We start from the raw sequence: 16,260 nt of genomic DNA, 5'->3' as shown, positions 1-16,260 counted from the left end.
ACACAACAAAAATTTATCACCAGGCGTATAAACACAAACCAATGGGTCAATGAAAAAAATGCTTCAGCAAACCAACTTGGTAGATAGTTTTTTTGCTGGATTTATATCATGTCCCAAAGCATAAACAACTCATGCAGTACACATGAAAAAGTACACAGAGGTGTTAAAAGCCTTGTCATGCATAATACATTTAACTAGTTTACAGAAAAAATGAATTACAAATCAGGAAATGATTGCCTCATTCAAGAGAAGCTAATAGTTGACAAGAGGAGTGCAAACCACAAACCTATTTTGATAAACTGCTTGAATACAAGCATAGGCAAGTTTCTTCACCCTGTAATCAACTATACTTCGCTTAGAGAAATAGTCAGAACCTGAGAAAAGCCTTAGAATATCACCTGCTGCATGATAAAAATAAATAAATAAATAATGGAAATAAGTTTGGACGAACAAAGCAAAGCCTATGCAAATAATGAATGAGGGGAAAGTAAAATGATGCGTACACACTCTTGCCACAAAAATAGGATTCTGAAGCAGCTTTGTCTGTATTAAATTTAATTGGAAAAGAATAGCTTCATTTTATTCTTTGTTCTTCAACATCCTTCAATATTTTAGAAATCTAGCAAAAAGAAGCCACAAGCAATTGTGTACAACAATAAGGAGATACATCTATTGTAAATTACACCATGCATAAGCACAAGTTCGTTGTGTGAGGCAGGGAGGGAATAAACTAGAACGAGCACCATCTCTAGAGGATGCAAGCCCAAAATTATTTTAAAGCAAACATTATACATACAAACATATATATTTATGTAATATACACTCAAGGAAATTGCTGAAACATAAAACTTATACACCAGATGGTTTAAATATAGCAATTCTAAGCACAAACCATTTGTGCAATAAAAATCCAACTGGTACCTAAGTTCTCTGTACACGGAATGATGCTCAGTCTCAAAGGTTAAATAATAAAACCCCGAGTCAGGGATCCTGTGGATGGATATTCTGAAGGTGTACATCTCTACAGCATGCTGCATATATGGAAAATTACAGTGGCATGTTTACTAGATTAAATGACCAAAAAAGCACACTTTAAATATCTTAAGCTGTTGATTCCCGTAGGATTAACAAAATGAAGAAGAAGGAAAGGTTGGCTCATCATCCGGTAGGGAAACTGGATGCTATTCTGATCTTGTGTTTTTAGAAATTTCTAAATCTAGATTAGGATACTTTCTTAATTCCAACTTAGGAAACTTTCCTAGAATTGTGTATAGGTAATCTTTCCTTATTTTCACGTGTTGTAATCTTGCCCATGTTGTAATTCCTTAATCCTATTGTCAAGTTTTGGAAAAAAAATAACTTTACTGTCTCACTTTTTTTATTCACTAGAAAAGCTTGATTTATACAAGCTTCTTTACAAAAATAGGAAACAACTAACTTTAGGAAAGAATCCTAGGATCTATACAATTTAGGATACAACCAAGATAGGAAACATAATTTAATCTAGAAGATACAATTTTACTTTTAGAAAACAATATATACAGTCAATCAATCTAGGAAACATATATAATCAATCACCAATCAATCATCAATTAATTAATCATCAATCAATGATTGAATCATTCCATATCAGCTGCCATCTTTCCCAATACAGAAACATTACTCTTGTTGCTGTTTCTTGTTACTTAGGGAAACCCTAGTTGCTGACACCTATAACTAGGGATTATCATGTAAAGTGATAGTGAAAGAATTCCATTCTTACATGGTATCAGAGCCTACAGTACCTTCCTATTACTTCTAAACCCTAGTGTGCCTTCATTGCATCTTCTTGTCCTCTTTCATCCTATCTATTCTACCTTCATTGCACCTTCTCAGTTATAATTGTCCTACTCATTCAGCCAATTGTTCCATTGAATATGTTAAAAATTTATGAGGTTGCTCCATCCATGACAACAAGAGAAACAGCTCCGTTTGATCAGCCAACCGGAAACTCCCTTGCCGGAGAGTTGCCAGGAATGCATCACTCCTACCGTTTAGACGGCAAGAACTACCTATAATGGGCAAAGCTAGTGAGGACCTTTCTCGAAGGCCGAGGGAAGATTGCTCACTTAACTACACCAGCTCCAAAGACCTTTGATCCCACATTCACAATGTGGGATATTGAGGATTCCATGACCATGTCCTGGTTGTGGAGTTCAATGCAACTTGAGGTAAGCAAAAATCATATGTTCTTGTCTTTTGGGAAAGATATTTGGGATATAGTTAAGCATACCTACTCTAAAGTACAAGATGCCTCACTGATTTTTGAAACTAAAACCAAAATAAACAGCACTAAACAAGGGTCTTTAACAGTAATCGATTACTACAACAAGATGAATGGATTGTGTATTGAACTTTATCATTACCAAGATATTAAGATGGTGTATAGTGAGGATGCTGCCACTTTTAATCATATTCTTGAGAGGGACAAAATTGTGAAATTTTTTGCAAGACACAATACTAAGTATGATCAGGTTATGGTCGAAATACTTGGAAGAGAAAAACTACCATCTCTTAATGAGGTGTTTTCCATAGTTTGAAGTGAAGAGAACCGAAGAATAGCTATGCTCAGTGAACCTAGTTCAGAGGGATTAGCTATGATGTCCAATAAAGGAGAGGGAACTAGATTTAAATCCTAGTTAGGGAAATCTGATGTGCATTCAAAAAATAAAAATCACGACAGGTTGCGGTGCACCTATTGTAAGAAGCCAAGGCACACTTGAGAAACATGCTTTAAACTGCATGGGAATGAGGCTGTTCTAAATAAGACAGTAGGTTTCAAAAGTTTAGCTTCAAAAAATCAAGCCTATCTCTCAAACAACAAGCAAGAGGAAGGCTCCACTAATAAGGCAGAATCCTTTACTAGATCTGATCTTAATCAGTTGAATGCAAATGAGATCAACAAGCTCAAGAATTTTCTTAGGACAGTTCAGGATGGAACTATCACGACCACAAGGGTAGATTAGGTATAGGATATTATATGTATTAGTTAATGGTTGTACCTCACTGCTTGATAGTTTGTACCTTGCCAAGAAAGCCTATAAATATGGCTGAGGTAGTTAGAGGATGGTATGTTTGGAATGATAATTGAATTCAGCCATTTCCCTCTCATTAATTCTCTCTCAATTTCCCTCTAATCTCTCTCTTTCTTTGTAAATCTTCCCCAATTCTTGTTGTATCTTCCCCTCTTTCAATCTAATTTCCCTCCATTTCTTCCAAATTCCTATTCAAAGCCCAAGCAAACCCTAGGGCCATGACATTTAGTATCAAAGCAAACGATTCTCGACTGTGATCTGGATGTTTTTAGCAGTTAACCAAGGCGATTCAGTGCAACTAATTCCGACGAGCCAGGCGATTTATGATGCTTTAGGCGAGTAAAATTCGGCTGATAATGAAGCAGATCCAAGCAAGTAGAGGCGAACTCAAAGCCAAGCTGTCCCTTGACTACTGACCTGGATCTAGACGATTCAGGAAGGCAGTCACTGCAACGGAATTCAAGAGACGTTTAAGGCAACGTAGAGCGAGCGACTCTCGAAATCAATCTAGGTCATTGCATGTGACCGAGGCGAGAAGGAACGGTGCCAACGATTCTTGGCGAATTGTAAGCGAAGCTGATTCCGTAATCCGATATGACTTGAATATTGAAGGCAATGTTCCTCAACGAGGAATCTAGCACAACAGATCCTGATCCTAGCTACAATCTGGAAGCGGGGATAAACTCAAGTGTCTCTGATCCCGTTACCAATTCAGATCGATTTCTTTGAAGCAAAGTTTGGTGATTTCAGGCCAAAGGCAGAGATAAGCAAATTCCGATGATTCCAAACATTGGACGATGATTGGGTGAGAAGAAGGCGCAGCTAGGGAGATTGTTGAATCACTTCAATTCCAGCGAGTAGTGAAGGTGCAGCGTGGAAGCATGCCCGGGCAATCTTGAATTTGCTTTGATAGTGGGCAGATAGCGATCCATTGCAAGGGTCCGATAAGCTAGGCGAACTCCATTGGTAGATCTGTCGAGACCGATATAGGACCGATTGTGAATATCTTCTCCAATTGTCGAGGTCTAGAATTGAAAGGCAAAGCAGAGCCTAGCGGAATTTCGGCGACCTAGATAGCGAAGCAAGGCCAGACAATTCAAGTGATCCAGAAGCTAAAGACGAAGTAGATCTAGAGCAGCTAATCCAAGAGGTGATACCTACAAGTCGATTCTTGGCTAAAACTCTGGCAATTCGTGTTCAACTCTTGAAGCGAAGTAGGCCCGGTGAGTTTCGACTGTGATTATAGCTAATTTTCATAGTTGAAACATAGTGGATCAAATTATCAGCAGGCGGTCTCTGTAGATCTCGACAGCTCTTACTCAGGTTGCTAAATCGAGTACTGGAAGGCTATCCTTAGAGCAACAAACCATTTGAGGTAAGTAACTTGAGGAGATGGTGGAAGGCATCCACATGATGCAGACAGAATTTGATAAATACCGAGAAAGTCTTGATAATTTTGGCCAAAATTTGGACTGAATGGATGCATTGCTGATCCAGCTTGCTAGGATGTATCGAGTCAGTATTCCAACTGAACCTGAGGTTAATTGGACTAAGTTTGTAAATGATCGAAGTGACTGATCTGGAGAGAAGTCAATGACCGATGCGATTGACGAATTTCATAAACTAAGTCAAGTGGGATCAGTGATGGAGTATCAAATCCAATTTGAAGAATTAAGTTCCTTGATGTTGACTTTGCAACCTGCCTTAACGGAGCAATACTTCATTTCCAATTTCATTAGTGGCCTTAAAGATGAACTACGAACAACTATCAAGATGATGCAGTCTGTTAAGCAAGCTATCAAGAAAGCAAGGTTACGGGAGCTTGCTTTAGAAGTGATATACAAAAGGCATGGGCTACAGCCTAAAAATTATTCTATGAGCAACCAACAGATTGACAGTACTTCTAAGGCTGCCAATCAAGTAGTGCAGGAAGTTGATGAAGTAGCATTGAAAGAGGAGGATTGCGAGCAAGATAGTGTTCATGAAGCTGATGAGAGGTATGAGATTAATGAGGACCTGAGAATAGGAAAGGTAGTAGTAAGGAATGAGGAAAAACCTTAATTGAATCAGGCAATTCAGGATGACAAGAAAGGATTGGTAATTGCTGAAGAAGTTATTGAGGTTTCGCTGGAGAAAAAACTATTGAAAGTGAGCCTTTGGTGTACACTTGCAACTAGGAAGAAAAAGATGTTGAGAACAAGACCCTTGCTGTCTTGATTATTCATATTCTAGTTGGAGAGCTGCAGAGTCAAATCAGATTTTGGCCTGCAGAGAAGCTTGAATTCCTTTCTACGATTGAAAATTATATGGTTGCAGGAATGATAGATCAATTGAAACTATTTTCAATTGCAATAGGGGAGAGGTGGACAGCTGGACTTGGTGTTGCAACAAATCATAGTACAGTTACTGTTGAGGAAAAAGAAAAGGAAAATAAGAGATAAGAACAAGAAAAGGCGAAAAATAAACCAAATGGTGAAGATGGACATTGGACGAAGAAACAACAGCTCGATTGTAATAAGTTTCTTGGGGACAAGAAACCTCCCAATAAGAGAGAATTGTCATGACCCCAATGGTAGATTAGGTATAGGATATTACATGTATTAGTTAGTGGTTGTACCTTACTGCTTAATAGTTTGTACCTTACCAAGAAAGCCTATAAATATGGCTGGAGTAGTTAGAGGATGGTATGTTTGGAATGATAATTAAATTCAGCAATTTCCCTCTCATCAATTCTCTCTCAATTTCCCTCTTATCTCTCTCTCTCTTTCTTTATAAATCTTCCCCAATTCTTGTTGCATCTTCTCCTTTTCAATCTAATTTCCCTCCATTTCTTCCAAATTCCTATTCAATGTAGATGGTACAATGGAGAGGTGTAAAGCCCAACTAGTGGCTAAAGGCTACACTCAATCCTATGGAGTAAACTACCTTGCGACCTTTACTCCTATGGCAAAAATGACAATGGTGAGAATACTGCTATCACTAACAGCAAACTATGGGTGACAATTACAACACCTAGATGTGAAGAATGCCTTTCTACATGGGGATTTAGAGGAGAAAGTGTTCATGGAACTACCTCCAGAAAGAAGATTCAAACAAGGTATGTAAGTTTAAAAAGGCTCTATGGCCTCAAGCAGTCACCACGAGTCTGGTTTGGTAGATTTTCTAAGGCAATGAGATCCATGGGATATCACCAAAGCAAAGGTGATCATACCTTATTTATTAAACACTCAATAAAAGATAAGGTGGCAGCCTTACTAGTTTATGTAGATGATATAATTATTACAGGGAATGATGGTGAAGAACAGAAAGTCCTCAAGGACAATTTGGCCCGGGAATTCGAGATTAAAGATCTTGGTACACTCAAATATTTTCTGAGAATAGAAGTGGCTTATTCTAAAGCAGGAATTTTCCTATCTGTCACGACTGTAGGTGACAATAGGATTACACCTTCAATCCGGATGGTATTAAAGAAATGTAATCGGTGTAAACAGAGAAATGGGAGGGATGTAGAGAATGAGAGTTATGAGGGAGATAGAGAAGAGCTAGGAGATAGACAAAAATCAGAATGCAAAGTTCATATTCAATGCCTTCTCCGGATAGACTTGGGGTTGATATAGCTGGGTGGCTGCATTCACAGGCGATCCTCCCCTCCTAACTGTTGTAATCACAAGTTTTGTCCTATTCTAGCTCCCTTTCACGTGGGGAATCTTTCTAACAAACTGGTACTAGAAATTACAATAATAGCCAGAAAGAAAAGCAGTAAAAATAAGATAAAACAGAAGAATTACAGTGCAAAGAAAATTAAAAATTCTGCTGCTTAGGGATGGTCGTGACAATTTCCCCCGCCTTGACCGATTTCTTGTCCTTAAGAAATACTAAGGAGACTGGCCGTTCGGGGAAATTGTTTTAGGAGATTCGAGAGGTACTCCCAAGTGCTGCAATCCGAAGTGCTGCCACGCCACTTAACCAACACTTGAATAAGTGGAGCCCCCTGCTTGTACACCACCCTCCTCTTGAGTATAGCCTTTGGTTCCACCACTATAGTAGCTTCTTTAGGGAATGTAGGGAGGGCTTTGCTAACTGGTTGGGTTCCCACGAATTCCTTGAGGAGGGAGACATGAAATACTGGATGAATTTGGGTCCCCTCTAGTAACTTTAAACGATACGCCACCTGTCCTACCTTAGCTTCTATGGCAAAAGGACCAAAGTATTTAGGGTTGAGTTTAGTTTCCTTCCCCTTAGTAATTGACTTGAGATGTGGATACTGCAGCCTCAAATACACATTATCTCCCACCGCAAACTCTCTTTCACTTCTCTTTCGATCGGCTACTTGCTTCATCCTGTTCCTGGCCGATGCCAACTCTTGCTTAAGCTGTTGAGTGACCTATCTTCGTTGCTAAAGGTATTCTTCCAACGTTTCTACATTGGATCCTCCCTCAACAGCTAGTAAGGCTGGCGGTTGATACCCGAATAAGGCTTCAAATGGTGACATTTTAATAGAGGAATGGTGGTTGGTAGTATACCACCATTGGGCTAGGGACAACTACCAATGCCACTCCTTGGGTTGTAAGAGGCAAACACACCTCAAATAGGTTTCTAAACTTTGGTTTACCCTCTCCGTTTGCTCGTCAGATTGAGGGTGGTAGGATGTGGACATGCTTAGCTTGGTTCCCAATGCCTTCATGAGTTCCTGCCACATTAGACTTGTAAAAATCCAATCCCAGTCTAAGATAATGTACTTAGGAGTCCCATGCAGCTTCACCACTCAATCAAGGAAGGCCCTGGCTACATCTTGAGCGGTATAAGGGTGAGTTAACCTTATGAAGTGAACAAATTTGGTCAACCGGTCTACTACTATCAATATACTGTCCCTTCCCTCTGATTTCGGTAGCCCTTCCACAAAATCCATTGACACGCTAGTCCAGGCTTGGTTGGGGATGGGTAATGGCTGTAGCAACCCCGGATAGGCTATGTTCTCAGATTTGCACCTCTTGCAAGTGTCACAAGACAACACATATCTTCGAATTTCAGCCTTCATCCCTGGCCAATGAAATAACCTTTTAACCCGCACATAAGTGCTCTGCATGCCCAAATACCCCCCTAACGGTGATTCGTGCAGGAATTGCATGATCTTTTTCTTGAGCCCGATATCATTCCCAATCACCAATCTTCCATGACACCTCGACAATCCCCCACTCACAGTATATTCTCCTCCTTCCTGTGTTCCCACTATCAATTTTTCTATTATCCCCTTTATCTTTTCATCCTCCCCATAGCTATCAATAACCTCATTGTACCATTCCGACACCACCTGGGATATGGCTGCAACACTTCCCTCTTCGTGGCACCTTGACAGTGCGTCCGCAGTTGTGTTTTCCTTCCCTTTCCTATACTGTATGGCATAATCCAGCCCCATTAGTTTAGACATTCCTTTCTTCTGCAACTTGGTGTGAAGTTTCTGTTGTAACAGGAACTTTAGGCTTTCGTGATCGATTTTAATTATGAATTTTCCCCCTTCAAGGTAATGTCTCCATTTGTCCACTGCCATCAAAACAGCTATGAACTCCTTTTCATATATACTGAGCCCCACTCAAAAAAGCCAGGGGCCTCCCCTCTTGAGCTAACACTACTCCAATACTCGTGCCACTTGCATCTGTCTCTAGGATGACAAGTTTGCTAAAGTTTGGCAGCCCTAAGACCGGCACAGCTTACAACTTTCATCGTACTATGCTCTCCAAAGAGCAACTCTTCTCAAAATCTCACTCAAGGGGTGCTGAGTTGGAATCCCATTCGAACTAAGGATTCTTATGGTTCCGGAGGATCCAACTACAGGAGAACTAGGAACGGAGAGCTTTCCCCCCTTTTTCGCCCGAACGCTTCCTCTGCAGGTTACCCCCATTCAAACCCTCCCTTCCTTAGTAATTCTGTCAACGGCTTGCTGATGACCCCGTAACCCTTCACAAATCGACGGTAGTACCCTGTCAAACCCAAAAATCCCCTCAGAGCCCTTGCTGAATTAAGCCTTGGCCAAGCTACCATAGCCTCTACTTTTCTCGGGTCCGTGCTGACCCCTCCCTTAGATATGATATGGCCTAAATATTCCACTTACCCTTGACCAAAAGCACACTTAGACTTCTTAATAAAGAGCTGGTTAGATCTGAGGATCTTAAAAGTGGTCTTTAAGTGAGATAGGTGTTGGTCGAAGGTGGAGCTATAGATGAGTATATCATCAAAGAATACAAGTATGAATTTATGAAGGTAAGGCTCGAATATACAATTCATGAGGGATTGGAAGGTGGCCGGAGCATTGGTGAGTCCAAAGGACATCACTAGGAATTCAAAATGCTCATGGTGGGTTCTAAAGGCTGTTTTAGGTATGTCCTCCAATTTCATTCGAATTTGGTGATACCCCGAACAAAGGTCCAGCTTAGAAAAGAATTAGGCATTGTGTAATTCATCTAAAAGGTCCTCAACAAGGGGTATGGGAAACTTGTCTTTGACGGTTAAGGAGTTTAGTTGGTGGTAATCCACACAAAACTGCCATGTTCCATCCTTTTTTTTTTTTTACTAATAGAACCGGGGAAGCAAAAGGACTTTGGCTAGGACAGATTATGGATTGTTGAAGCATATCCTTAACCATTATTTCAATTTCATTCTTTTGGGTAGGGGGGTAACAGTAAGACCGAATATTAACAGGTTCGATGTTAGGTTTTAGGTTGATTGTGTGGTTATGAACTCGAGTAGGGGGAAGGGATGTAGGTTCCAAGAATAGATCCTCATACTCTAACAACAATGTATTAAGAAAGTCTAAGTAAGATACCTTGTCCGCCACATCTTGGGGTGTGCTAACTATCAATAACATCTCTCCGTGCACCCCCCGTCCTTCTTTTACCTCCTCGATGGCCAAAATGGAGAATAAGTGTGCCAGCTGGTTCCACCTCCCTTTGAACATTCTCTACAGCCTCCTTCCATTGATCATTTTGCAACTACCCGTTTTCTTTCCTCTTGTCAAAGTCATCCTTCTTCCTTCCTTTTCAAAGGATACCTCTATCCTATTAAAATCAAAGCTTATGGGGCTCACCCCCTTCATCCAATCTACACCTAGGACAACATCACAGCCTCCGAGTTGTAGGAGTCTTAGGTCCGCCTCGAACATCTCCCCTTGCATTTCCCAGCCAAAACCATTACAAGCCGACTTGCTCAACACCCTATCCCCATTTGCCACTGTCACACTCAAGGGTGGGGTTCCCGTGAGTGGACATTCCAGTCTCTTGGCTATGCTTTCGTTAAGAAAGTTGTGGGTACTCCCACTGTCGATAAGAATCATCAAGTTACATCCATTAGATCGGCCCTCCACCTTCATAATCTTATTATTAGTTACCCCCTTCAGGGCATGGATCGAAATTTCCCCATTATCCTCTCCATCTTCCTCCCCGGGGTTCAATTCTCTTGTCTCTCCTTGGTCCTCTTCCTCATCACCCTCTAATAGGAGGATCTGTCTCTTACACTAATATCCCTGATAGTATTTGTCTCCACAACGAAAACAAAGGCCCGCCAACCTCCTTTGTTCTCTCAATTGTTCCCCGTATGGCACTGAACTCGATCCCCCTACCTGTTTTCCTTTCAACACTTCCCGGTTGTAGTTCTTTCCCCCCTCATTAGATGTGCCCAGGACTGTTCCTCGTTGTTGCTTCCTCTGTTTCTTCATCATCGCTTCTACCAATGTTTCTTGTAACTGGGCACTATCCAAGGCCTGTTCCACTGTTCTTGGCCTCATCATTTTCACCATTGGCTGCAACTCTTCACTAAGGCCACTCATAAAGCTTCAGAGAGGAGGGGGTTGTGACGGATCATGAATGACCTTAACTCCTCAAACCTCTGCAAATAGGATTCTATACTTCCTGCTTGCTTGAGTTTATTGAATTCCTCTATGGTATCCATCATGCTCCTTTCTCCAAATCTCTCACATAACTTCTCAAAGAACTCCTTCCATGTATATTCCCTCCTCACACTAAGGCACCCTTGGAACCACACATCCACTATTTCATTGAAATAAGCAGTGGCCAGGGATACCCTTTGTGCCTGCAGTATGTTGTACCACTCGAATAGCCTCTCACATTTCCTTATCCACCAATGTAGATTGACTCCCTCAAATGCCGAAATCTCCATCCAAGGCATTGGGTACCCCGATGATGATGATTGGGGGTTTCTACCGTATCCCTACCCAACATTCTTTCCAACCCCTCCCCTAGGTTTACCTCGATTTCGGAGGTCCCAATTCCCCAGTTCATTCTATGTCCTTGCAGAATTGGCTCATTTCTCTCCTTAGGAGAAAAGTCCAGGGATAATCTTACTGAGTTCTGGTGAGTAAACATCACCATGAACTGCTGCATTTGAGCTCCCAGTTCATCTCGTACTCTTGCGATCGAAGCATCCATCCTTCGTTCCAATCCATCCATGGAACTCTCCAACTTGCGGTCTATGGCTACGATCGCCTCATAAGTCTATCCTGGAAATCCTCCACCGTTGAGTTAACTTACTAAAGTTGCATTTCCAATTAATGTCATGATTGTAGGTGACAATAGGATTACACCTTCAATCCAGATGGTATTGAAGAAATGTAATCAGTGTAAACAAAGAAATGGGAGGGATGTAGAGAATGAGAGTTATGAGGGAAATAGAGAAGAGCTAGGAGATAGACAGAAATCAAAATGCAAAGTTATCAAAATGCAAAGTTCATATTGGATGCCTTCTCAGGACAGACTTGGGGCTGATATAGTTGGGTGGTCGCATTCACAGGCGACCTCCCCTCCTAACGATTGTAACCACAAGTTTTGTCCTATTCTAGCTCCCTTCCACGTGGGGAATCTTTCTAACAAACTGGTGCTCAATATTACAATAATAGCCAAAAAGAAAAGCAATAAAAATAAGATAAAACAGAAGAATTACAATGCAAAGAAAATTAAAAATTCTGTTGCTTAGGGACGGCCGTGACACTATCCCAACGCAAGTATATCTTAGATTTGTTAATAGAAACAAGTCTGCTGGGAGGAGAAGGAGCCAACACCCTGGTGGAGCCTAATATTAAGTTGAGAGAAAGCCCTAGCAATCAACTAGTGGATAAGGGAAGATGCTAGAGATTGGTGGGCTACTTGATTTATCTCTCACATACTAGACCTGACATTGCATTTACTGTCACTCTAGCGAGTCAATTCATGCACACCCCAATTGAGGAGCATATGTAGACAATGAGAAAGATACTATTCTATCTAAAAACAACACCGAACAAAGGTATTCTGTTCAAGACAAGTACTGAGTTAGATATTAAGGGCTACACAGATGCAAATTATGCAAGATCCCTCAGTAATAGAAGGTCCACAACCTGGTATTGTGTGTTTCTAGGTGGCAATCTCGTGTCCTAGAGAAGTAAGAAGCAAAGCATTGTGGCCAAATCTAGTGCAGAAGCGGAATTCAGGGCTATAGCCCTTAGTCTATGTGAGTTATTATGGCTAAGGATTGTTCTAAAGGATTTGAAAATCTCTATTAAAGGTCTAATCAAGTTATTTTGTGATAATCAATCACCTATTAATAGTACTCATAATCCTATTCAGCATGAAAGGACAAAGCATATAGAAATAAACTGGTATTTTATAAAGGAAAAGTTGGATGCAGGTCTGATCCATATTCCTTATATTCCATTTGAAGAGCAAGTAGCTGATGTTCTAACAAAGGGGTTGGCTACTAGAAGGCTTGAAGACTTAATACGTAAGTTGGAATAATAGATATTCATTCACCAGCTTGAAAGGGAGTGTTGATTCTCATAGGATTAACAAAATGAAAAAGGAAAGGTTGGCTTATCATCCGGTAGGGAAATTGGATGCTATTCTGATCTATGTTTTTTAGAAATTTCTAAATATAGATTAGGATACTTTCTTAATTCCAACTTAGGAAACTTTCCTAGAATTGTGTATAGGTAATCTTTCCTTATTTTGATGTGTTGTAATCTTTCCTATGTTGTAATTCCTTAATCCTATAACTAGGGATGTATTATCATGTAAAGTGATAATGAAAGAATTCCATTCTTACATAAGTAAAACATGCAAGATGACATTTAACTAACTCTACCAAATTGGTAGGGTAGCCGATCTGTGTTTAAAGAACAAACAAACAAGAAAAAAACACTGGAAATATCTACAACCCTGTTACAACTGCAAATATTATGAACTTCCCGCACAAAATCAATATGATTTTATTACTTTACTTCTAGTGGTTCTCATAACAAGTGTATCTAGATAAAAAAGATTCCAGAATCATTTTTTGAAAAGGAAAGAAATGTTAAGAAATGTGTAACTCATGAAATTGAGGCAAGTTTAATATATGTCAAGAAAGGAGGAATCTGTATGCCCACATGTTCAAGGTTTTCTTTTAACGCTTTTTCTTTATTGTGGGTGTAGGGGGTTTCTAGTGAGGCACGGTCCACATTACTAAGTAAAATGACAATGTAGCCTTGCTATTATTTTGTACACAATCATGAATGTTATATGTGCTAATACAATAACTTTGTTATTAAGGAGGAAAATTGGCTACACACACCACTTTCATGAACAAAATGTTGAAGTAATCGGCAGGTCTCTACAAGAGCTGAGAAATCAGCAGCATTTCGTGGATTACAGAAGAAAAGTAGCTGGCGGAGAAAATCCGAATCTGGCCCAAAACAATGCCTGGATGTACAGACACATAAAAGAAATTGTAAGGTCAAGTTGATTAAGAGTAATAACAGAGATCCTATTTGGAACAAGAACATTCCTAAATCAAGTTACCATGTGTAAATCAGTACAACTCACAAAAATAGAAAGAACAAAGAAACCGAACACCATCTTCTGAAGACTTCAGAATGAGGATCCAAGAGTACTACCTGTCCACATTTTGGCAATCCTTCCCATAAGTTATAAAGAACCGCTTGCGCAACTCTAAACGTTCAGCTTCCACAGCCTTTCTTCCTCTAAAGAATTTCTGTAACTAGCACTTAGTCAAGTTCTAAACCTCACAAGAAGTGGGGTAAAAGAACGTGTTTATAACACCCCTCTACAGAATAATAATATATAAGCTCCATATCATAAGAATCATAACTTAGAAATTTGACTCTACAATGAACATCATTACAGATGAAATGTTTTTGGCATAAAATGCAATTTGGAATTTCCTTACCCTCCCTCCCTGTGTTTATGATGCCAAGTCATGTTTGGTTAGGATCCACCAACCCATACAAGTACTCACGCAGACAAGATAGATATTCAAGAATAAATATTCATATATAATGGAATTATACAAAGGAAAATAAAACATACATTGGTCATGATGGAATTATGCAGAAAACCGAAGAAAATATGGTTGGCACTTGGCACACAGTGTAGAAAATAGAAAGCACAAGAAAACATTCACAAGTAAACTTAGCGCACATGAATTAATATCAAATTAGCTAGTTTATTAGAACAACAACAATAACGAGCTTCAATCCCACTAGCAAGGTCAGCTACAATTAGATGAATTCTAAACCTTCAACCATCTCTAACCATGGTGTGGCCCAAGAGACAACCCAAGGGGGGTGAATTGAGTTTCTTTGCACAAGGTGTTATCTTTAAAACTTTTTAACCCAACGCACAAGAAGGTGTTATCTTTAAAACTTTTTAACCCAACGCACAAGATATGCTTGTGTGTGAGATTATTTTGCTATATATGGAATGAATATAATATGTAAGCACATATAAAGCAGTTATAAGATAAAGGGAAGACAAATGAAAACCGATTTACAGAGATTAAGCACAAGCTGACCTACATCCTCTCTTCCCAAATGGTAATGAAGGGTTTCACTATGGACACAACCCCTTTAGCTTTCAGGTGCTAGAGAACCTCTACATTCCCCTTGTTTCTTAGGTGCAAGTCAACCTCTCTTCCACAGCAAGTCCCTATAGCTTGAAGGTGGTATAGAAATTTTCTCCCTATGGCTTGTAGGTGATATAGAAACTTACAATCCCCTAGCTTCAATTGGTGCCAGTAGACCTCTGGCTTTACTAGGTACTAGTTGACCTCTCTAGCCGCAATAAATCCCCAGCTCACAAGCAAGCACAATTCATCACACAGAAGGGGAGATTACAGGATATTACACACATCTCAATGGATCACAAGAAGAATAACAACAAAGAATGCATCGATAAAGCACTACTTGGATCTTCTTCTTCTTCTTGCTTTGTGAAATCAAAGGTTTAAGGTCAAATTGAGGCAAATTGAATTCAAGACTGGATGCTTTTTGAAAATCAAAAGATATGCCAATGAAAAGATTTTTCAAAAGCAAAGCAATTTGAAAATTTTCTCGTGAATAAAGTGAAGAATTTGGAAAGAACTTCTTTGATCGAGTATATTCCTTTGATGGAGTAGTACAATTATATAGAAGTAAGAACTTCAAATACAAATTAGGAAACTATATAGCTCAGGAAACTACTAAATACAGCTTAGAAAACCATACAGCTTAGGAAACTATACAATTTAGGAGATTGCCAAAAAAAAATAGAAGGTTGACTTTCATCGTTAATTCCATAGGATCAGAAAATCATCCTCAGTTCCTGAATTAGGAAACAAAGCAGAGTAGCTAGGATTATGTGCTCCCCCTTAAGCTGGGTCATGTATGTCAAGCATACCCAGCTGGGACTTCAAATTGTGGAATGTATTTTGCAGGAGAGCCTTTGTTAGGATGCCAGCAATCTGAAAAATATTTGGGTGTATAGATCAGTTTGACAATCCCTCCTTCAACCTTTTCTTTTATGAAGTGTCAACCCAATTCTACGTACTTGCTCTAGTCATGATGAACTGGATTCTTAGCAATGCTTATGGTGGCCTTGTTGTCACAAAGCAGTCTCATGGAGGCTGGATTGAACCTTCAATTTCCTAAGTAATCTCCTAAGCCATATACCTTCACAAATTCCATGGAACATAACATGAAACTCTGCTTCTGCGTTGCTTCTAGCGACCACTATTTGTTTTTTACTCCTCCATGTAACGAGATTACCCCAAACATAGGAATAATACTTGTTGATCTCCGATTTGTTATAAACCTGGCCCAATCTACATCAGTGGACACTTCTACATCTCTACTTGTAGTTTTCTAAGCCCTCTCCTGGGTTCTTTTTTA

General features: G+C 39.7%; 1 protein-coding gene across 4 annotated transcripts in view; it reads right to left on the bottom strand.

Moving 5' to 3' along the window:
- LOC127809555 (E3 ubiquitin-protein ligase UPL6) overlaps positions 1-16,260 on the bottom strand; it is a 117,718-nt gene that overhangs the window by 86,417 nt on the left and 15,041 nt on the right. For 2 of the 4 annotated variants that reach the window (XM_052348426.1, XM_052348424.1), the window contains exons 2-4: positions 13,990-14,087; positions 13,668-13,795; positions 287-401 (exon numbers count right to left, since the gene is read on the bottom strand). In XM_052348426.1, the coding sequence (XP_052204386.1) occupies positions 287-401; positions 13,668-13,795; positions 13,990-14,087 (341 nt within the window). Of the gene's footprint in view, positions 1-286; positions 402-503; positions 620-13,667; positions 13,796-13,989; positions 14,088-16,260 lie in introns of all 4 variants that reach the window. The other 2 variants (XM_052348425.1, XM_052348427.1) reach the window with 2 other exon arrangements.

The sequence above is a fragment of the Diospyros lotus genome, chromosome 9 (genome assembly GCF_014633365.1).
Source record: "Diospyros lotus cultivar Yz01 chromosome 9, ASM1463336v1, whole genome shotgun sequence".
Classification (NCBI taxonomy): domain Eukaryota; kingdom Viridiplantae; phylum Streptophyta; class Magnoliopsida; order Ericales; family Ebenaceae; genus Diospyros; species Diospyros lotus.
The sequence above is the reverse complement of the archived record's forward strand: the minus strand, read 5'-3'. Positions and strand labels throughout refer to the sequence as shown.